We start from the raw sequence: 23880 nt of genomic DNA, 5'->3' as shown, positions 1-23880 counted from the left end.
CTCTTATTATTTCAGATCTGCACTCGGGTGTATATGAAGTCTCAGTCAGATAAAAAGAACGGGAGGGGAACAGGATATTAGGGTGTCAGATGCTGGCAGGTGGAAAGGAGTCTTCATTACACACAATGTGAGAAGCCCAGCAGCTCAGAGATGAGGCACAGATATGGATCTGCTTATCTGGAAAATCCTGCCCACACCTTTGTGCCCTCATGTCTCTGTGTGTCTGTTTGTGGCCCAGGCATCGCCTTCTTGCCGGCTTCCATCTCCTACCTTATTGGAACCAACATCTTTGGCACGCTGGCACACAAGATGGGGAGGTAAGGAGGGAAATTACCCTTATCTGCCGTCTTTCCGCTCCTGCATATGAGTTTCCAGTGTTTTTAATGTGCTGCTTCTGATGTTGGAGGCCTCTTGATACGAGCTATCCAAGCTTCCAGCGTGAACCGGACATCAATAGATCTTCTGTGGGTGGCACTGTCATCTGCAACAGTTTCTAGTGATAACCATGTTTGGAAATGAACAAGTTGTTTTTTTTTGCTGTAAATCTAGTTTTGTGTATTTATAGTCTCCATTTAAAACTCATCTCAGAGAACTTTACTGAGAAAGCAGAGGAGTAAAAAAGAAATCATCACTGCCCAGTTTATTCTAATTACATTCTAATTTGATCCAATTCACTCAATTTGATTATAATTCTGTTTACATAATGCCAGAGAGCTGCTGTATCCTGAAGGAACAAATGCTGCCTTTTTTCTTTGATCAGGAGAGGTTGCAGAGAGTAAGAGATGCTAAGTCCATTCATTTAGTCATGAAAAACTAAACGTTTTTAACACTGGTCCTCTTTGGTACATGCCAGAGTTTGTTTCTTTAGATGGTTCTCAGACGTGAAAGCTCATCTGAACCACGCAAGAGAAATCTGGTCCTCTTGAGAAGGAGCGTCTTAGTTCACCTGCAGATGAACTCTGGTGTGGATCTTTTGAATGCAAACTATTCAAAAAAGCAAAGAGAACCAAAAGGGAGGAAGTGGCGTTATCTCTGCAGTATGACCAGGACTACAAACCAGGCCATAGCTTGCATTTAAAGAAACGCTGGGTGATCAAGTTGTCATGAGAAGGTGAAGGCGCTCACTGGTTAACAGAAACAGAGTCAGGGGACTAGTTTGCGACTTTAGCAATGGGCGGGGCCAACCTCTCATAGCTTCAAAGTGCCTTTGGGTGAGACCCTGCAGCCTTTAATTTTCCCTGGTACATTAGAATAAGCAAAAATATATGTTCCCATATTTGTGTGAGCAGAGATTTAGATGAGAAGCTGAGTTAAAATACTTGAGTACGAGAAAAGCTTTATACTGCGTCACTTCGTTTATTGCAGAAGTGAAATCCACCAAGGAGTCTTTTTTATTTTTTTTACAATTTTTTTATATGTTTCAAAGCTGTAAAACTCCTTCGCATTCTGTACAGGACATGGCATGGAAGACATTGATTGACGGTGGTCTATAGCCAATCAGGATGCAAAACACAACGCACAGTAAAAAAGAAAAAAAAAACAAATCACGCAAAATTGCTGTGTAGCGAAGATAATTTAATGCGTTATAAAAATATATGGTTTCCAGATTTACAAAGAGAATAACATCATTTGTCCTTCATAGATATTACAGATAATTCTGGTATAGATGGTTGTTTATGGCAACCTTACAGTAGCAATAAAATATTTTAATAAATACCAGCAAAAATTGAAGTTTTGGGTTCATTTTATGTGACCTATAGTCTAAAATTTGAGAATGAGAGTAAACCCTATATGACAATTCGTATTGTATTTGTAACGCACATGTCTGTGCATTATATCTCACTATCATGATCCACACTTTCCTTAAAAAGCCATTGTATACGACTGGGTCTTTTTTCTGCCCTGTAGTTTATTATTATTCCACCAGGAGCAATAGAAAGACTTTTCCTGCTCGTTTCAAAATGGCTGTTTCTATGAAATCTCAAAAGCACTTGTGTTGGGAAAAAGTTTTTGCAATTTCCCTAACTTTATGGTTAAAAAATAACTCATCTATTGATGTTCTTTTTTTCGTTTAAAAGCCAACTTGCTGTACTGAAAGAAAGCAGCATTTGTATACATTTGCACCATGCTAAAAATGTGTGGATGAAATTTGAGACAGATAAATAAGGTGCTTTTTTCCTGAACACTCATGTCAATATTTTGGATTTTTTTACATTGTTTTGATCAAAAACTAAAAAATCACCTAAAGTATAATAATTGATATTAGATCTCATTAAAAAAATTATACTTCAAAAATAAATAAAAAATGTTGATTTCATCAAAGGGTTTAAAAAACCGTTTAATTTAAAAACTGATTTTTTTCTTTTGTCAATTGTTTTATGTAGTTGGCATTACAGGGTTAAAGTAAAACACGTTTTTTTTTTCCTTTTATCTTTGCCTTTTATTGATGTGAACCAAAGTTCTTCTTTTCAAATGTTCGGACTGACAGTCACTGTTGTGTGATGCAGATGGCTCTGCGCTCTCATTGGGATGGTCTTGGTTGGATTCAGTGTCATATGTGTAAGTATGAAACACCCACGAAAATAGGGGCCAATTCTTGGATTTTTGGAAAAATGAAATGCAATAGAAACATTCTAGATTATATTCTAGGCTAACAGGTATTGAATTGTTGTAACAATATGTTCTGCATACCTACCACTCACATTTTGGAAAGGATGGCAAAGAAAAGGGATTCACAGCAGAGCAAAGTAACAAATTTAGAAAAAAAAATTATATGACTAAATGTGACGGAGAGGGGCATGGTTACCATAGTTACCATAATCTCTTCTCCTTTTCTAAGCAGTTTAAAGATGTCTGGCCAGTCGAGGTTCGGAGTATCTGGAGTTCTGGTGTAGAATTAGCCCCCCAGTTTTGCCTTATAGGTTTACAAGTTGTCTTTAGATGTATTTTTAGTTCATAGATGCACTAAATGTTCTCCGTAAATGAAAGCTGTGGACCGCTGCACGTCCGTTTGGCGAAGCCATGCTGCTTTAAAGCTGCTGAAACACTCTGAAACAGACGTCTAGCAGGAAGCAGATGTTTCTCTCCAACAGAAGCTCTGGAGCCACATGCAGCTCTTTCATCCTCCATCTCTGGGTTTGAAAGAAACTTAATGCTTCTTTAAATAAATAAGGACTACTTTGTGAGCATTTATATTTCTCTAAAGTTGATTTTTGTGGGGCTTTTATAAAAGTAAGATGAATCATATTAAGATTTTTAGACCACTCCTAATATAACAGTGAATCCAAAGGCTCCATCATTCTTCCAAAAAGCACTTATGATGGTTAAAGATGTAATCTACTCCATCATCTGCTTTATTAGATCAGGTTTAAAGAAAATGTTCTTATCTTCTGGTGCAAGTAAGATGAGAATAGGATGACTGCTCACTAAAGCTGCCATGAAAGTGGTTTTAACGGGGTTCATTCGTGATACATCTGTGAAAATTTCACGTAACGACCACAACTACGTATATTCAAGTATGACCAGTTTCATTCCTGCAATATAAGCAAAATGTAGGTAGCTGCTGTGTGACGCGGACTTTAGAACTGAAGCTATGGTTGTTCTTCCTCAGGTCCCGTTTGCCAAAGACATCTATGGCCTGATTCTCCCAAACTTTGGTGTTGGATTCGCCATCGGTAAGTCGGTTTCATTTCCTCCCTTTAAGTTCTCCTAACAAGGAGTGTCTGTTTGTATGTTCAGATGTGGATGTGGTTTTCTTCTTCTTCTGCATTAAGTCTGCAGATCCTGGCTTCTTTTAATCAGAGAGTCAGTCATGTGATGTCTTGTGTTGCAGGTATGGTGGACTCCTCCATGATGCCAATCATGGGTTACCTGGTGGACCTGCGGCACATTTCTGTTTATGGAAGCGTGTATGCCATCGCTGACGTGGCCTTCTGCATGGGGTTTGCTTTGGGTGAGCGCAAACGGAAAAAAACACGTTACTTTTATACCAATAACTTTTTACTGTTTAAAAATCGTATCATTATATCATGTTTTTAAACCTGTGCTTCCAAGTTAAAAAGAAAGTTATCATTTTAAAAATAGACTAAAATATAACTGATTTTGCTAACTTTTTTTTTCACTGAAATGATGTACTTTTTATACAAAATAGTAGAGCTTAACTTTTTTAAGTGAAAATGTTTAACCATGTATTTTCACTAATTGACACAAATGAGGCAGTCTGATAAAATAAAAATGGAACTTTTATGAAGTTTAGATTATTTCCAGACTTGTCTGAGTGTTAACATGTGAGACGTTGTTGTGCATTAGATTCCCTTTTAGGAGTGAACGTCACAAAAAATGTATATTGAAAGCAGAGGTGATGCTAGTGAATCTGTTAAATTTAAAATTGATGTTAACATAAAATTTATCGTGGATTTTAAGGGCAAACTAAAAGGGAATTTGTATATTTTGGGATTAAATGTCATTTAAAAATCATTGAGCATTTTATTGCTTATGAGAAAATGAGAGGGATGCATGGTGGTGCAGTGGTCAGTCCCCACAGCTCACAGTGAGAAGGCCCTGGTTTGAATCCCAATGGATTACCTCTAGGTGTGCATGTGAGAGCAACCCCATGACCCCAACAGGGATTCAGCAGGTCCTGAATTGAATGAATGAACGAACGAATGAATGAATGAATGAGTGAGCGAGCGAGTGAGCGAGCTCTGAATTTAAAAGCAAAATAGTCACAGACCACATGAACGCCAATATTCTAATCCCAGTTCACTCAAGCTTTGTCTGTAAGACAAAACTGTGTAAACATGTTTGTTTGATCAGCCTTTCCAGCCTGAGGTCAGATTTCTGATAAGATGTAATCAGGAGGGAAAGACTACAGACATGTTTATGGTTTGAAATTCAAACACAGTTATCAAATATCAAAACCCAATGAACAGCTGTTGTTCATTTTTCCGACTGGGATGAATATTGTTGGTGGAAATCTCCTAATCATCAGCTGATGCTCCTTTGTTGGGATTTTTCTCAGAACCATGTAAACAGGAATATTCCCTCTGCTCTAAATCTACATGTCATTCCTAATATTTTGGAATATTTTTTAGTATGGAGTGTATGTAATTATTTCACTTAAAACAATTATTCAAAAATGTTAGTAAAAATTTGGGTTGATTTTGTTTAAGAAAAAAAGCATTGTTTAATCAAAACACCACTTTTGTTGCATTGGTTTTTCAATTTGAAATAATTTTATTATCTTTATCAGTCTGCATTGGTGTTATTTCTAGAGAATTTGTCTGATGCTCTAATCAAGGCTGCATTTTTCTTTCTTTAACTAAATTAAAATCCTTTTACAAGTGTTGAAAATAAAATATACAATGAAGGACAGAAGTACAATGTACAGCATTCAATGAAACATTCAACATTTAGCAAAATGTTGTTTTCACAGAACAAAAACCTTTATGTCTTCCTTTACATTTACACTGCAGAGTTTGTTTTTTAAAAACAGGAGAAATCCATGTTTATGGATTTATGCAGTCCGGAAAAGATTTACATCCTCCCTCCCTAACCAAAGAACTCATGCAAGCCGCTATTAAACACAGCAAACAGAAGGATGTACACTCCACACAGCACAAAGGTGTGCTGCAGGTTCTTTTGATTTCAGCTTCACATTGATTTCAAATTGTTTTGCTTTTCCGGTACAGGTCCCTCCATCGGCGGATCCATAGCTGAGAACATTGGCTTCCCCTGGCTGATGACCATCATTGGAATAGTGGACATTTTCTTTGCTCCTCTCTGTATCTTCCTCAGGAATCCACCTGGACAAGAAGAGAAAATCGTAAGCTTTAATGCCCTTAAGCTGCTATAAGCACTAATGTATTCTGTGTGGACAACATAAAGCTGAACAAACACAAAGAGGCCTTGATTTTAGCTTGACTGACAAGTCCTTAATATTTTTTAGTTTCACTTAGTTTTAGTTCCAATTAACATTATAAATCTGTAAAAAAAAAAAAAGTTTGTTTTATTTTTCTAACATTAAATGCTAAATTTTTTTTTGCTAAATCTGAATAAAAAAAAAAAGTTTAAAACAAGGAAGAAAGCTCTTTGGCCTTTTCAAGAAAAATGAGCTCTTCCATAATTTTCATGTTTAAGAAACAAATATATGCAAAATATTCCTGCAGTGACTACTGCAATCTTTTAAAAAAAATTCTATCACACAAACACATTTTTGTGATTTATTTATTTTTTGGATTGCTTGTTTTATGTTGAATCAAAGAGGTTTTCTGTGTTTAGGAGTATCTACCTTCTTTTTAACAGAAGCTGATTTCGCCGCGTCAGCTTAACTAAAAATGTATAAGAAGAAAGTTTGTGTTGTTTTCTTCACCGGAGATAGTAATGGAAACTTTAAATCTCATCAGAATTGGGGGTGGAACTCTTGGCGCGTAGCAACCCCCCTCCCCTCTCCTCCCTATTGCTGAAAGCTCAGGGCAGGGAGCTTGAGGCCCACCCAGCATGCTTTCTACGTCCCAAAAATGATCTTTTACAACGAGCATTTGTCTGCTCCTGATTCACAATGATTTGAATAAATAAATACTCAGAAATGTAATTTTAACCCTTGTGCTATCTTAAATAACCCCCCCCCCCCTTACATTGATGTGTTCTCCCCACCATGACAAAGGTGGATAAAGGTGGAAAGATTTCATATAATCCATGGACACCAGTGAAGATCACAAATCATTGAAGAAAAAAGGTTCAGCACACTGTCTAGTGGGTCTAGATGACCCAACTCCCAATGTTAAAGTGCCTAGGATAGCACAAGGGTTACGCCCAATTTTCTTTATGTATGTCCTCTGTCATCAATGTTAAAAGGGCACGTTAAAAATGTTCATCAGAGTGGATCTTTGAATATTACTGGTAGTGATGAAGTAATGTGACATTTAGTTAGATAAATACGTAAATTTGAGTTGTATAAACAATTATTGAGTTTGAATAAATTTAACTAAATTATCTTTCAGCCGTGTTACTTTTTTGATGGACTTATAATTTCTATCCGCCGTCATTAAAATCTCAGACTTATATAAAGCACTCAAAGTCAGCTGGTAGAACCTGGAATCAGAACCAAAGAGAGTGGATCCGCTTCAGCTGCATGTATAAGGAAGAAGCTTAATGATGACCCCCAAATCCGTCTTTAACCCCAACTTATTTTATTTTTTTGACATGCTGCAATATCTGCTTTTTTGTGTGTGTGTTTTTATTGCTTCGAAAACTTTTTGTTTCTGAGAATCAGTATATTCCGGTAAATACAGTTTCACATGATAAAAAAAACAATTCAATGTAAACAAGACTGGAATGAACCAGGACTGATCCAGAAATGCCCCCAAAAAAGTAATAAGATGCAGCTGTGATAAACACAAACAAAAAAAACAGGGCTAAAACCTCTTGACGTTGATTGATTTAAATACACATCCAACCTTTTCTGTTTCTACCTTAAATTAATTTAGCATCTACCTCAGAGCAGAAACATTAGTGAAATTTTTTATTATAAAAAAAATTCAGCCGTCAAGAGATTTTCAAGAATGTCAAGAAAAAAAGATTTTTTTTCACATTTAAATGAGAATCACTCATAAAAAATGAGTATTTTTCTCCCGTTTTGGCAGAAACTGACTTAAACTACATTTTTTTTATGTCAGGCTATCCTGATGGACAGCAACTGCTCCATGAAGACGAGGTCCTACTCTGCGCAGGGGACGTACTACCAGGGGGAGAGCATGGATCCAGAGTATGATGATTACGATTAACAGGACACCAGCCATGCAGGTTGACCTTTCAGAGGATCTATTTTGTTGTACAAAAGAGAAAAAAAAAGAAAAGTAACAAAAACTTCATCACCAAACTGTAAAGACATGTCTCCATGTGAATGTTCTCTATTTAATCGTCTTTATTCAATGTAGCTGTACTGGAGAAACCAAAGTTGTTCTTCTGTGGTCACAAGTGCATTGTGTGACAGGTATTTGTAGCCAACAGCCTTATTCTGTGGGGAGATGTGTTCAAAAGCACTTTTGAAACTGCAGGAAGGTCCTGAGCGACAAGAACCTTTTATATTAGGTTTAGTTTTGTCTTCATCCTTGTTTGACTTTTGTCTGCTGTGTGTCAACAAGGCTGTCTGGAGAATTCAAAGCAGAACTCTGTGTTCAAGTTAGTGATTGGGTAAATGTGTGGTTTGTGAAGACAACACTGGGCAAATGTTTGTTGTTGTTTACCTGTGTGGGGATGTTAACGCTCTACTGCTTACAGTTCCCATAATCTGTCTGACCTTGTCAAGCCTTAACCCTTTGTAGAGTTTCTTTCACATTCGTCTCTATTTATTGATTGATAAAACAGTTGTTTGTGTCAGTGATCTACGTGCATCTTTTAAGTAAAACCACAGCTTCCTTTTTTTACAGACATATTTTTGATTTCATTACCTAATAATTCCTCCATGAACCTGAAACTACCAAAAAAACCTCAATTCTGTGTGGTAAATCTGGTCATTTTTTACCCCAAAAAGTGACATCAAACGGTTTTTATATTGTATAACAGAAAAGTCAAACACATTAAGAATGCATAGAACCACAAACAAAGCAAAGACGAGGTAAAAAAATGTGAGAAATGGCCTAAAAACAGGCAAAGCTCCACTGAACTACATATAAAGTTCCAAGGATTTATTCCAAGGGGTATCACAATTATGTGTCATAACTCTTGTTATGTTTGTTTCAAACCAAAAATGTCAAAGCTAGTCAACTTTTTGAATCAACCATGTTAAATCCTGAAAGACTGGTAAATATGAAATAGCATAATGTCAGATGGAAGAGTTGAGTTAACTGTGTTCAAGTGCTGCAGGAATATTCCTGTTTTACAAGCTTTTCTGCAAATTCTGAATAAAACACAGTCAGTAGTTCATTATTTCCTAGAGTGGACCCAGCCAGTCCAGACCCAGTCCGCTTAATTTGTTCGGATCGAGTCCTGAACTTTGTGTTTGGGCTGTATTCAGACTTCCTTCAAGGAGACTTTCCGGTTTCTGAATAAAGCTTGTAAACAAAACCAAGTGACTAAATCAGTCAAAACTTTATTTTTTGGTCACAAGTTTTAAATGTCTGTATCAACGTCAAGCTCAACACTTTTTACTTGCTATTTTGGTTCGGTGGAGGCGTCCTGCAGGGCGGTTACTAGCAAGAAGACCGCTAAGAAGGTCCACTGATAAGTGTTTATGACATATAGATTGGCGGGAAAATAGTGACAAGCCGTGTGTCTCACGTTAAAATTTATTTTGATGTATCTGAACTCATCCGATCACATTTCAATGAGTTGCTGTGTCTCATTTTTGAGGTGTTAGAGTATTAACACCGTATGTGAGAAGCGATTTTAGTGGTGTTAAAATAAATGTACTAACAAATAAACAGTTGGACCCTTTTTTCGTCTTTGATAACACAAAACACATTGCTTTATATTTGTTGCTTCATTCCTACTCTGTTTACGTCTACTATGTTGACCGTTTTGGTTCAGTTGTTCCGCTCCAGGAACGGATTGTATTCAGACTGAGGAATCTTAAAACGAACCGAAGCTCAGTCCAATTGGAAACAAACCTAGACCACTTTCAAAAATGGATCCAATAGCAGTTCCTGGTCTCGGACCAGAAACCCGTTTGGGTGTATTCAGACTAAAAATGTTTTTCGGATTATCAGGGGAAACGAACTCTGGTTCACTGTAACCCTTGTCCTATCTTAGGCACTATGGACTATGTCTATGAAATGAGTAAAAAAAAGCTCAAATGTGGAGACTAGAGGGATAACTTAAGACTTCTTTTCTCTCTGTAATGTTCTACTTTATGACAACCAGAGTTCTTGTTGTGTTTTTTTGGTCAAATAGATGGTGGCTCTCACTGTGATTCTCTGTAGACCCAAAGCTGCAGAAATGTCTTTTTGCGTAACATTTTTAAAATAGGCTTTGGTTTCACTTGATTCACCTCAGAACGTGAAAACAATTTGGATTTAATTTGAAAATGTTCAAATATTACAAGAAAAAAAAAATGAAAGAAGTTATGCGAGGATTGGTATGCTCAGTACGTACAGATTTGCATTGTTTTTTAACAAAAACATTTATCTGTGCTCAACTTTGTCTCCATTGTTTATTTTAGCATTTGGTCTGCTTTAAATCTGGTCATATATTTTTGCAATTGTTTTTGTTTTGTTTCTGAAATGAAGTTGGAGATGTTTTAGTAAAAAAAAAAAACATTATTTATGTTCATCTGAACTAACATCTTTGGTTTTTGCTGCTAAACGGCCTCAATGTCTCTTTGGCCCCGACCCCTGATGAGCTTTGATGGATGAACATCATGTCTGCTTTAGAAAAAAAGAACTTTTCACATGTCTGTAAAAAAAAAAAATGTATATTGCACAATTGTTCCAACAAGTCTGTTCTGTTGTTTCTTTTACTTTGTGCTGTAGTCCTCTGAGTTTTTAGTGACTGTGGTGCGCACAGCCGTTTTTACACTTCTTCCTGTTTTTCTGACTGTACATCATTTGAACGGCGTGGAACAGGAATGATTCTGGACACAGTAGACTGTTCTTACTCTGTGACTTGATGTTGCCGTGCGTTTTTGGTTTTTGTTAGTTTGGTTTCAGTCTGTCAGCGGCTGAACCTGTACGTCACTGGCCGCTTGTTTGTCTTTTCTTTCATACCTGTGGAGCACAATACCCTCTATTAAAGGCAGTTTACTCTGGAAAAGCTGTTCTCTTCATGCCACCGACACCCTGTGACAGATGGATTCTCGGCACTGTTAGCTGTTCATGCATCAAATATGCGTTCACAGAGTTTTTTTTCACATGTTGGTTCCATTACAGCTGATGGTTTGTAGAGGCCAAACATTTAGTGTGGTCGCACACAGATGCTGCTGGTGGAGGACAGCAAGCTTGTGCAGCAGATCTCAGAGCAGACATGCTGTAATCAGCCTGTCCATCTCATCGCTGGCCTTCAATTACTTTGCAGATGCTCACGCAGTAAATGCCTCCTCCTCATCATCCTCTTCCTCATCAAGAAGCCACACAGTGTTGTGTTACGGATCAGTGTAGGTGGGTTTAAAGTTTTCATGACAATGTAATGCAGCCATCAAGGGAGCCACCAATGTGCTGGACTTCTTTTAGAATAAATTGACTTTGTTTTTTAATTTTGCTATAAATACTTTCTTAAAACCTGGCTTAAAATTTAATTTATAATTTATATTCATTCAGTGTGTTTTAAAAGTTGTGTTTATATTTCAACCTTTAGACATTCATGGATGTTTTTAATCACCAACTCTGGGTTTTTTATTAAACAGGTTAGCAGTTTGGCAAATGTGATGCTACAGCGGGGAAAAAAAAAGGTTTTTTTAGCCACAAATTGTTCAAGTTCTCCCACATAAAAAGATGAGGCCTGTAATTTTCATCCTAGGTATTCCTCAACTATGAAAGACAAAACGAGAAATAAAAATCCAAAATTTACAATATTTGTTCGTAAACTATGGTGGAAAATTAGTATTTGGTCAGTAACAAAGGTTCAACTCAATACTTTATGTACCCTTTGATGACAGCACTCAAATGTTTTCTGTAAGTCTTCAAAAGGTATTCAGAAACTGTTGCTGGTATTTTGGCCCATTCCTCCATGCAGATCTCCTCTAGAGCAGTGATGTTTTGGGGCTGTCACTGGGCAACACAGTTTCAACTCCCTCTAAAGATTTTCTATGAGGTTGAGATCTGGAGACTGGCTAGGCTACTCCAGAACCTTGAAATGCTTCTTATGAAGCCACTCATTCATTACCCGGGCAGTGTGTTTGGGATTGTTGTCATGCTGTAAGACCCAGCCATGTTTCATCTTCAATGTCCTTGCTGATGGAAAGAGGTATTCACTCCAAATCTGTCGATACATGGCCACATTCATTCTTTCCTTTACACGGATCAGTCGTCCTGGAAGTTCTATTTTGTTTCTTCTGACCATAGGACATTCTCCCATCCTCTTCTGAATCATCCAAACCCTCTCTAGTAAACTTTAGACGGGCCTGTACATGTACTGGCTTTGGCAGGGGGACACGTCTGCCACTGCAGGATTTGAGTCCCTGGCGGCGTAGTGTGTTATTGATGGTATCCTTTGTTACTTTGGTACCAGCTCTCTGCAAGTCATTCACTAGATCCCCCTGTGTGGTTCTGGGATTTTTGTTCACCGTTTTTGTGATCATTTTGACACCACAATGTGAGATCTTGCTGGAAGCCCCACATGGAGGGAGATTCAGTGGTCTTGTATGTCTTCCATTTCCTAATAATTGCTCCCACAGTTGATTTCTTCACACCAAGCTGCTTACCTATTGCAGATTCAGTCTTCCCAGTCTGGTGCAGGTCAACAAGTTGGTTTCTGCTGTCCTTAGACAGCTCTTTGGTCTCTGCCATAGTGGAGTTTGGAGTGTGACTGTTTGAAGTTGTGGACAGAGACCTCTTTCAGGAGCAGTGGTTGGTACTCATCTCACAGCGAGAAACCATTCAAACCTCGGCTGGGACCCTTCTGTGCATGTGTGGGTTTTCTCTGGGGGCTTGGTTTCCTTCCACATTTCAAAAACATGCTTCATAGGTTGATTGGTGTGTCTAAATTGTCCAGACGTGTGCACGTGTGAGTGCTGCCATGCAATGGACTGGCAACCTGTTCAGGGTGTACACTGCCTTTGCCCAACAGAAGCTGGGTTGGTTCCAGCAACCCTGTGACCCCAGGAAGGATTCAGCTGGTTCTTAAAAATGGATGGATGGATGTTTTAGTCTCTGTTCACGACTTCCTGTTTCCTTGATCTCCCATGAAGAGTGACTGGTTTCAGACACGGCAGCACTTTTCAGAATTTTCTGAAAGAAGATTGGTGTGGTGCCGTCTGTTGACTACAGTAAATCCTCACTTCTACTTTTTCTGTGCTATGTCCAACTTATGTCAAGCAAAGTTTTAGGGGACAAGATGATTCTTCTGCAAAACATCTGTAAATTTAATCAAGGATAAGCTGCTTAGTATCAAAGCAGCAGGTTTGGTAACTAAACAGTCCGACAAGAAAGGGCTCTAGGTATCTGGGTAGTCTAAAAATCTGTTTAACTTGCTTTAAGCATTCGATTATTATCAACCCTACTCAAAAAGACACTTTAGGGATGAATTCAAAACAACTAGCAGAACATTTTTATTTATTATATAACAGGTTTTAAAAACTGTTGCATGTAGATTTCTGAATGTTAAAATAAAACAGTTGAGGCTTAGAGATGGAAATCCATTTGTTCTCGTTTATTTACGTTATGTACAATAAAGCTTCGTCACAAGGCTTTCTTGAAAATTGTTGTACAGCAACTCTCAAACACACACAGACACACAAAGACAGCATTTTGACCTGCTGACTGCCAGCATGTACAGTCTTTTACAGAGCTCGGCGAGGACGGAGGGGGCAGAAGCAGGTGAACTTTTAGAAAACCAAATCCAAGCGTGCTGTTTTTTTTTTTTTTTTTTTTAAACCAGCCCAGAAGGTGCACTGGTGGCAGAAAGCAAACCCCTCCATCTCCGAAGAGTTCATTGGTCCGCAACCCCCACCCCCCTCACAGGTGACATGAGCATAGACGGATACACATACGCTTATCCACAGAAACAAAAACTAAAGAAAATTCACAGACACAGCAACTCATTCCTGATTATCGGCTTCTTTCCTACAAAAATATTGCACAGAAAAATCTGGATTTTAAAGATTGACGAGAGCAGCCAGTGAGATAATATGTACACGAGCAACAATGATCCACAAGGAGAAATTTCACTCCAATCATGTGGAATTTCTGGTCTGTTTAAGAGCAACAAGTGTCAGAAATTAATGTAAAGATGCAGATTAGTTTGGTTTTAGATCTTGTAAAGTGGATCCTTTACTCTGCAGGTGGAGAAATCAGTTCTTCAGGACCACCAGTCTGAAATTTTTTCATCGAACCCAAATTTTGCTCTTATTTTGTGCAGGTAAAGTTGCAGCACTAAAGGGGCGTAAAAAGAAACAAATCTGTCCTCTTCAAGCTTTACACTGTAGCTGTGCTCCTCTGGATAAAAAGATCAATGAAAAAAGAAAAAAAAAAGCGTCACAGCTAAAGCTGATTGCAACGGTGGAGCTTGTGTGGAAAGTGTGGAGGCGGAGTCTAAACATACATTCATTAAAGCAAGACAAACGCCTGTTGAAGGCATTTGCATCTCCAGGGAATTCACCCCGAAGAGCACGGAGATCATCTCCACACTGGAGGGCTTATTAAAAAAAACACCAAAATGATAACGTCACAAGGGCCAACATTCACCCAGATACCTTTTTATGGGTTTTATCAAGACACAACAATCCATGGATTAACTTTAAAAGCTGGAAATAGTTTTTTTTTTTTTTAAAGAAGAACAATGTATATAATAAAAAACGGCAAATAAGGGAAAAATTTCACAACGATCAATAATGACAATAAATCTCAGCCCTGGAAAGATAATAAGTTAATTAGATATTCTTAAACATAACGAAACAAATGACAAATTATGCATCATAATTAATTATTACAATGGGATTCAAGTCCAGAAGAGTAGACAGCATTTCCTTAAAATCCAAACATTTGCAGTAAAAAAAAGTGCTAAAAACAAAAAGGTTCTGCATGAATGCTTGCAAGGTGCAAAGCGAAATGTGACTTCATCATCATAATCGTCATGCGAAGCTGACACTAAAAGACCAAAGTGAGGACTATATTTAGAAGCTGTGTCAAAGTCTGTTACTATATTTCTTGTTCAGGTTACTGGACCAAACGAAGGTGCGTTTTCCATCGTTTTTCCAATGCAACAGATGGAGAACTAAGTGACCAAAATGTGACGTTTGAAAGACAAGGAAAAGCACAACTGGAGGGTAAACACGCAGCAGAACTGAGGGCAGGTGATGCTGTCGATTTCCAGCTTCCCTTTAACAAACCGTCAGCATGGAAAAAGCATCACGGTGTGCAAATCAGATCGTCAACAACAGAGGAGGAAATCTTTTAGGATCCTTCCATTTCTGACTGAAATAAAAAAAAAAAAAGTGAATAAAACATCCCCAATATCTGAAAAAGGACTGCTGAAGTTCTTCAATATCAAAATCACTTTTTTCTGCAAAGCTCAGGCCCAGTGTATGCATACTTCATCTTTTCATTTACAGGCTTGGTCTAATGCAGTGCCTCCACACAGATCTGCTCCTCGGTTATGTCATCCAGCAGATTTCCATCCACAGGGCTGGAGATGTCACTGTCATAGACCTCTGCTCCCATCAGGCCCTCCTCTTCCAGACCCACCCTTTTGGCCTTGAAGCCTTGCTGTTCAGAAGGTGACATGCTCTCCACAGACTCCAGGTCTTCTATTCCGGCGCGGTAGTGGATCATGAGCAGTGTAAGGGCCTGGAGTCTCTCCCCAGACTTGGTCAGAGCAGCACTGATTAAGGCCTTTCGTCGGACATCTGTGGCCTCCCTCTCCTCCATCAGAAGGGAGTTATTGTGCTCCAGCTCCTGATCGATTTCCTGCTGGAGCTTGTCCAGCATCAGCTCCAACTTCTGGGAGCGTTCGTCCGTGGGCAACCCTCGATACAGGTCACGACCTATCTCCTTCACTGCGATGAACACGCTGTCGTCCAACCCGCTTTCTTTTGGCGCAAGTTTGCTGCTGCTGCCACCAGAGGGCTGCTTTGACGGGCTGGCACCACTTGTGTACGTCTCAGTGTCACTGCTCTCATTGTCGGACGTGTTTGGCGTTTCTTTGGGTGAGGGTTCCACCCCTCCAGGTGCCATGTACATCTGTTCAGTAGGTCGAGTCTTGGGCACCTGGCGAAGGCTAAGCAGGCGGGAGCTGGTATTGATGATATGTCGCGTCAGGCCAGTGGCGCGGTTAATGGTGGATTTAGCCTCAGGGTCAGTTCCACGGCGCTCAGCTGCTGCCACACAGAAAGGATTTTCAGCGAGGCACTTATCCTGACACTTTTTGTGGCAGACATAAGCACAAATTATACACTGAGAGGCTGCCTTGGTCCAGACCTTTTTCTTGCAGTATTCACAGTAGGTAGGGTTTTGGAACTGGGTGTCTTGAAAGTTGTGACGAACTTCTGTTAACTGCATGGTATTAAAGGCCAAGTCATCACGTGGAACCGAGGGGATGGGTTCCTTCTCCTTGTCCTTAATTTCTTCATCCTGGAGGCTACCCTCTTGCTCCCTTTCCATCAGCCCCACTGCATTGTCCGGCTCACCCTCTGCCAAGTAGCAGAAGTTTAAGGTTACATCTCCATAGCACAGTTTCTCATTGAAACCCTTATGGGTGCCGAGGCTGCGCAGTGCAGTGCGACTGACATTAGCTCTAGGCTCTGGAGGCCCCAACCTAAAGGTGCTCTGATATTCTGCAGACGATGTAGCCATACATTCTAGGGCTACATGTTCGAGCTGAAGGCTCACATGACCCAGGCACAACAAACTGCCGAGCTTAAAGGGATCTTTGGACCACAGGGCCACATTAAGGTACTTATGGTTGGCCTCCACCTCAAAGACAACCGAGGTCTTAGACCAACGTGCAGTTTGATTTTTAAACAAGGTTTCTGGGGATTCCCAAAGCAAGTGTTCCTCCAGACTGTCTCGTGTGCTGCAAGAGCTCTCGGAAGTTTTGTCCTTTGCTTGATCGGCTTTGCTGCTTGTCACAGAGGAAGGAGCAAGGAGTTCATCACTGGAATCTGTTGGCTTTGTAGATTGCTTCACTTCAGCTTGTTTGATACTTATCTTCTCAGCTTCAGCTTTTTCGTCACCAGCTCCACTTAATGGAGCCTTTTCTGGTGATTTCTCAGAAGCACTGATGGTGGTAGTCAAAGTTGAAGCAACAGAAGTAACAGTAGTAGTAACAGAATCAGCACTTTCTAAAAGACTGGTCTCTGAGGATGCAGATGTCAATCTTATCTGAGGTCTTGGGGGCACTGGGGGCCGAGAGGGAGGAGGCGGGGGAGGAACAGCAGGTCGTTGCAGACCCTCCCCTGGATCACTACTGGCCTTACTTGGTGAGGGTTTGGGCGATTCTTTGGCCTGGGGTTTTAGTGGTGATTGCAAACCCACTAGGTTCAACTTGCGGTTGAGAATGGGTGATATGGTGCCAAGGGGTTTAGCAGCCAAGTTCGCAACCGTCCTTTTGGGACTTTGGTTTACGTTAAGTAAAAAATCCTCCTTGGTGTCACTGGTGTTTGTGGTACTGCTGCTAGGTCCACTTGCCTGGCTAGTTTTCGTCTCCACAATCAACTCCTCAAACTCAGAGTCCATGTCTTTGCTGTCGGTTAAATCAGAGATTGTGGTGATTGGAGTGGGATCCTCTTCATAGCTTACTGGATGGGAAATGAAAGCCGTTTCCTCCAGCTGCCCTAAGCCTTCCTGAAAAGTTCCATGGCTCCCCAGGGAGGCATTCTGATGGCGAACTGGTCTTTCATATAGTACTTGCACCTTTTCTCCAGCTTGCTTTAACAGTTTGGGCACTTGAACAGAAGATGTCACTTTGACACCTGAAAACAGACAAGAACATTATGCTTTACAAGAACATCTGTAAATAGTTGGAACAATTTCTACACTACTTTTCTCAATAACACTTCTATACATAAGGAATTATAGTTTGTTTGTTGTTTTACCTCCAATAGCAATGAGGCGATCACCCTTCTGTAGATCCGCCAAAGCTGCGGGAGAGTTGGGTGTCACCGTCTCGATGCTGACATGCATTGCATCTCCCTCAGACGGAGGAACTTGCCTGAACGTCATCCCCACGCTGCCACCAATGCCCTTGATAACCTCCGTCTGAAGCAGACACAAAACATGTATGTATATCTGTTTGTTTATGTATTGCATTTGTGGCTCTAAGAAGGGGAGACCCCAGGAAGAATAGCTACTGGCATGTCCAGTAGCTAATGGAAATCCTAAATAAACAAAAAAACAGAACAGTTAGGGCTATTGTTATTAAAAGGCACATGTTATCAACACCCTGTGGTTTAATTTGAGTAGCTTGTCTACCAAAATGATCTGTGGCAAGTCAGGTTGTGGACATAAGTTGTTCTGAGAGTTTCATACTTGGTGATACAAATTCTGTCAGCCCTGTAGGATCTAGAACTGGATCAGGGTGGCTTTGTGAGTTGAGGATCCTTTCAGGAGATGTATATAGAAATAGATATGGTTTATTTATATGGTCAATCGTTTTTGGTGTCACAGAAGGAGCCACAGTGGTGTAACCTTTAATTCTTTACAGATGCTGTAAGCTGTTGTTTTCTTGAAAAGAGGTGCATGTGATGGATGCTAAATTGATGGTTTCCAGTGGTATTTTAGTTATTATGATTATGCTGTTTTAAGGCAAAACACAAAAAGCCTGTGTTGTTTTCTAGGACATAGTTTCTGCAGTGCAGCAGGAGTTTATTAAAAATTCGCCTCTGAGTTCTGGGACTATTGGTGCAAGAAAGTTTCTAAGCTATTTTTTTAAACAACATTTTTTTCATTGATTCCTGATTCGCAACCAACAATTTGAATAAAGAAATACCCAGAAATGCCATTATCAGAAAAGAATCCACAAGAACATGTAAAAAATATGATTTTACACTTCAACAGTATTTAACTGTTGAAGTGTGTGCACTCAGGTTCAGCCCTATAAGGGTTGAGTTTGAAAATGTGATTAATCAAACTTCAGAAAAATGGAAGGCAACCTAATATTTTCTTTAAACAAAAGACAAATTTTAAAAACACTTGAACTTTTTTTCTTTCCTTATTTTGTCTGGCAAATACATTTTTTCAGCTAGTTTTTAAAAGTAAAAAAAAAAAACATTTTACAAATAAGGTTGCACCTTTTTTTCAATTTAAATCTGTAAATACTGTTATGGTAAAGCAAGTCAGCTTTGTATGTTTAGGAACTTTTGACTGGGGTAGCAATTTAAGAAGCTTCACTTCTGTTTTAGAATGAAAATTTGAAACATAAAGTTTGTGTTTAGTGACTTCAACCCAGCCTTAACCCATTAGCATTTTCTTGGCCCATTAATTCAAAAAGATAAACTATAACAAATATTACAACAGCAGCAAAAAATATATAAACAATTTCAAAAGATTAAACTGTAAAGATTTTCTAGCGGTGTCAGAAAAAAAAATATCTGCACGTCAGACTGTGAAATTATCAGCATATTCATGATGAGACACAAAAGTGGTGATTCTGTGGAAGGACAAAGAACTGCAATTATGACACCCTCCTCGGCAGCCTAAATAACACACCTGACAACACACCCCTGTGGTGGTGCGGGGGTAACCTGTTCATCAAAACCACACAACACGTAATTCTTGCAGCGCCAAGACGGATGAGCACATGTTCACGTATGAAGCCGTTTTAGGTTTTGTACTAAAGAAAAAGTGGATCAATATCCCACAATCAATCATTTCTCTACAGCCTAAGATTATTTTGTCTATTAATTAAGCACCAGAAAATATCTAATCAAAAATGTCATCATGATTTTTGGTTCATAAAATAATGAGATTTCCTCATCTGAAGAGAAATCTGGATCAAGCTTTTTTCCACACTTGGTTAGATGAGACAGGCAAATTAACTGATAACATTTTCCCTCAGACATCATTGTAGGACTACAGTATGTTTCTGTCAGGCATTTATTAAGGTCTGTGTCAATTTCAAAGCACCATGGAAAACCTCATTTTGTTCACTGCTGATAGATATGGAAGATGATGTGGCTGGTTTGGTAGCACAAGCTTTTTTAAAGCCGGCTTTTACAAAGAAGGAGTTGGTTGGACAAAAGATCAGTGCACTGGAACTGACAGAGAAGAATTTTGAAAGCGTTTCAGAAGTGCCTCATCAACTTTATCTTGGTTTATTAGGAAAAAGACACTGAGATGGTTTCCAAGTAGGAATAGAGCTCAGTGGCTGTTAATGATGAAGGGGCGATGGACAATGAAGAAGATGGAGGAAAATGCAAGGAAAAGAAAAGACAGAAGACCAACAAGATTTGGGTAGACCGAGATAAATGACTATAATTTTCCCTGTTGTCATTTGTTACCACTCATCTGGAAGACTGAGTGAGTCATTCATGGTCATAAATAAGCGGAAGATTTATATCGTGTGGTAGTGAAGTTTTTGTTCAAAAAGTAAGTCTGTACTTTTGGAACAGAGTGTGTTGATGTGGCGTCAAAGGCAGTCAAACACCATATTAGCTGAATAGCACCCTGATGTGGTTAATTTGCTGCATTGTGAATAGTGGATGGATGTATTGTAATATTGTAATGTAAAAATAGTGAACTATGAAATACATGCTGCTATTTGCCGATCATAAATTATTGGACTGCAGCAAAATTGTTTCATTACAAAATTGATCTTCTAATTTTTACAGTATTAACAGAATTAAAGTTGACTGTAGCAAATAAAAAAAATAAAAATTGCCAGTCAATAATTTGGTACATTTTTACAATTAAAAAGAAAACAAGTCTGTAAAAATTATCAACATAAGTGGGAAGTGGCGTTTATATCAAAGAGTTCCATCTTGATCTCATCTGACCACATGACATTCCCCCAATCCTCCCAATGTTAGCTACTGGTCCATGTTGCTGTGCTATGAAGTACAGGAAAGTAAACACTGTTGTTAGCAGTAAATATAGGTTCAACTACATAAATACTTCAGATGTTAGGACTCCTGGCATACTGAGTTCTTCTTCATGGGATACTTCATGGGATACTTTTTAAAATAAAGTTGGATCACCATCGTTTTGAGATATATTAAGAGCCTTACCAAAGGAGCAGTCCAAGATTGTGATTAGTTCAGTGCAAAACCATCTATAATAGTTAAGGACAAACTAAAACAAGCATACAAGCATTAGTGCCTTGATCCTGCTCTGATCACTTATTGACATCATAGTCAATTATATATATATATATATACACACCCTGATATAAATATCCCAGGTGAAGAAACCCTGTTAATCCGTACAATGATGACTTGCTCTTTTGATGAAAATGGTATATGTGCTACATACATACTTTCCTTTTGACATGATTTTACATTAAACTCTAGTCTGCCAGCTCAAATGGGCATATTTTAGCCTGATGCATAAAGACTGAAGAAAGATGAAAGAGAAAAAAGCGGTCGTTTAGAACACATGAAGGAATTAAAGGCAACTTTCTGCCAAAACCAACAGTTTAACTGTACTGTTGTGCAACTCATTTAGTTTTCAAAGTTTCTGATGGGTATTTCATGAGGGCAAAGCATTACATTGAATGACCTTACTGCCTTTACAACATAAATAAAAGGCATACTGGCTGATTGAATTTGGGGGGGGAAGGAAAATATTTTAATGATGAACATGGAGAATGGAGAAGTGCTGGTCCATTACAACTAGCTAGACTGGCCTACTCATTGTGCTGCCGTTTTCATCATGGTCAACAATATTTCCCCTAAATTCAGGTGGTTTGGTCTACTTTAGTTGTTCAATGTGTGAAACCAAACCAAAGCTGGTGAAGATGTCAAATGTTCAGTCTTTCCTGCCAACTCTGCGTGACTATCCAAGTGTGAAAGCAGCTGAACTCCTAAACATCAACAGACACATCCCTGATGAGCTGTTACAGACAAATGCTCCAGAACTGCTGTTGATCCACAGCCCCGCAGAGAAGTGGATCAGCTCTGCGTCTGTCAGACTATCGGGACGGGGATTTATTTAGCCGTTTGAGTGGGAACAGATGAAAGGTGAGAACAGGTGTTGACTGTCACTGAGGAAGCTGGTTGTAGCTGTGTGTGTACAGCTGCATCACTGGCTTCCCTCTGGCCATTGTGCCTATAATAGATTTACAGAGAAGCTTGCAAGTCCATTCTGCTCAAGTGCAAATAGTGGCAATCTCCCTTTTACAAACAGGCACACGCTCAGTCATGGAGCCTCATATGTAGCTGATAATGGCACACACCCACAATGATAAGGTTTCAGCAGCTGCAGGTTCAGAAAAATCAACCTGCAGTGACTTTGATTCCCGCTTATCTGCCTGTTCACGACTTCCTGAGCAGAAAAGGTGTCAAAATATCTCTGTTATCAAAATGTCTTAGGAAATTAAAACATTTGAAAACATAATGATTTTCTATGAATTGTTAAGATTACTATACATATCAGTTTGAAGAAAATATTTTATGCCGTTTCAGTTTGTAAATGTTAAGTTCTACTTGAAAAGCATTTGCTCTACTGGAAAACTGCACTCACAAAGCATCTGTGATTTTGGACTTCGTGTCCAGAGGGAATCTGGTTCCAGCGTAGACGCACTTCTAAAGACCACAGAGATGAGGAGGTTAAACACAATGTGATGTCCAAAAAGATTTATCACCCAGCCAACCTCATTTAGAGGAAACAGGCTGATCTGTGTTTGGCCCCAGAAGTCTGAGGATGCACCATGTCTGCATCCGTCATCGCTTTGTCTCACTTTCATTTTCTAAGTTGAGGGTTTTGCGTAAGAACTGTCTTCCTGCAGAAACATGCTGTAATGTTTTTTTCTCCATTTTATTTTGAAACGTCCCCTTTTTAATATCAGTTTTTTATTTTCTTCATGACAGCAGTAACTTTTGGATTTGTGATCAACTAAAAGGAAATATCTAAGATCAAACCAAATCTGCTTAAAAGAAAATGGCATGACAAAATGTAGTTAGAGTTCAGCTAATGCAAATATCTTATAAATAAAGTAAATAATAATTAAATAGATTTATTGTAAGAGCCAATAGAATTTTTCTACAATATATATATATATATATATATATATATATATATATATGTACAGTACAGACCAAAAGTTTGGACACACCTTCCCATTCCTTTGACTGAGAAGGTGTGTTTAAACCTTTGGTCTGTACCGTACATAAACAATATTTTTTCTATGTTTTGAGTATTTTTTATCCTATTTTTCATTATTAGTTAGTTATTGTTTAACATGAAATCCAAATATTAAACAATAAAAATAAAAATTTTAACAACATGGGAGGACATTTGATTTAGTTTTAAAAAACAGAATAAAATAAAAAATCTGTCTTTTTTCTATTTGCAGCCACTAGCAAATCTGTTTTCTTGTCATTTCCTCACAGTCAACATTTGATTTTGATTAAATTTATCATGGATGAAGATGGAAAGAGTCAGATATAACATACCAAAAACTTACTTCAACATTTTGCATTTTAATGCCAATATTTTGTAACAGTCTGACAGGGTTCACAAAGCTGGAATAGCTTCACCACTAACTTAAAAATCACACATCTATGTTCTTGTGAATCGGAGATTAGAGTAAATTTAACCTTCGAACAATAATTTAGATAGCAGGGCTGGACAGAAAGTTAATATATCAGAAGACACCTTGATAAGTGGAGGGAGAGCTACACCCCAAATACCATTTTTGTTTATCAAACAATAAAACCAAGAGGAGAGCAAAGAAAATTTCATTCACTTAGATATATCAAGATTTTAAACCATAACAGAATGTAATGATAGTGTAAAGGTGTATAATATTTGGATTTCATAAAGTCACTTTAACCCTTTAACATTTGTTACACGTTCAAAGTTCAATAAAAACATCCTGATAAATTGTAAGTTCGGTGTTTCCCAAAATTGCAGGGTGTAATTGTTGTGTGCTTCCTCCGAGGCAGTAATGGTCCTAACCGTGTTTGCATTGACCAAAGACAACAAGCGGCTCCTAGTTTCATGTATCTGAGCAAAAAAGACAAACAAGGAACAGTGCAACCCTTAAGTGGCTACATGTAAATTGCAATTCCCCATCTATCTCCGCAAAGACAGCCAACTCTTTTATCTGGGCTGCCACAGACAACAAATGAAAGGT

General features: G+C 38.7%; 2 protein-coding genes across 3 annotated transcripts in view; one reads left to right on the top strand and one right to left on the bottom strand.

Annotated features, from left to right (window-relative positions):
• The window catches only part of slc18a2 (solute carrier family 18 member A2), a 35362-nt gene extending 24618 nt beyond the window's left edge, over positions 1 to 10744 (top strand). For both annotated transcript variants that reach the window (XM_023963541.1, XM_004077214.4), the window contains 6 exons: positions 239 to 317; positions 2508 to 2559; positions 3611 to 3674; positions 3833 to 3952; positions 5691 to 5824; positions 7677 to 10744. In XM_023963541.1, coding sequence (XP_023819309.1) covers positions 239 to 317; positions 2508 to 2559; positions 3611 to 3674; positions 3833 to 3952; positions 5691 to 5824; positions 7677 to 7784 — 557 coding nt within the window. In that variant the 3' untranslated portion in view covers positions 7785 to 10744. The remainder of the gene's footprint in view (positions 1 to 238; positions 318 to 2507; positions 2560 to 3610; positions 3675 to 3832; positions 3953 to 5690; positions 5825 to 7676) is intronic.
• A 2537-nt stretch (positions 10745 to 13281) lies between these two features.
• The window catches only part of pdzd8 (PDZ domain containing 8), a 40511-nt gene continuing 29912 nt past the window's right edge, over positions 13282 to 23880 (bottom strand). Inside the window, exons 4-5 of the mRNA XM_023963121.1 lie at positions 17684 to 17846; positions 13282 to 17560 (exon numbers count right to left, since the gene is read on the bottom strand). Of these exons, the coding sequence (XP_023818889.1) occupies positions 15210 to 17560; positions 17684 to 17846 (2514 nt within the window). The 3' untranslated portion in view covers positions 13282 to 15209. The remainder of the gene's footprint in view (positions 17561 to 17683; positions 17847 to 23880) is intronic.

Source organism: Oryzias latipes, chromosome 15, assembly GCF_002234675.1.
Source record: "Oryzias latipes chromosome 15, ASM223467v1".
Classification (NCBI taxonomy): domain Eukaryota; kingdom Metazoa; phylum Chordata; class Actinopteri; order Beloniformes; family Adrianichthyidae; genus Oryzias; species Oryzias latipes.
This window is presented reverse-complemented; position numbering and strand designations above follow the sequence as displayed.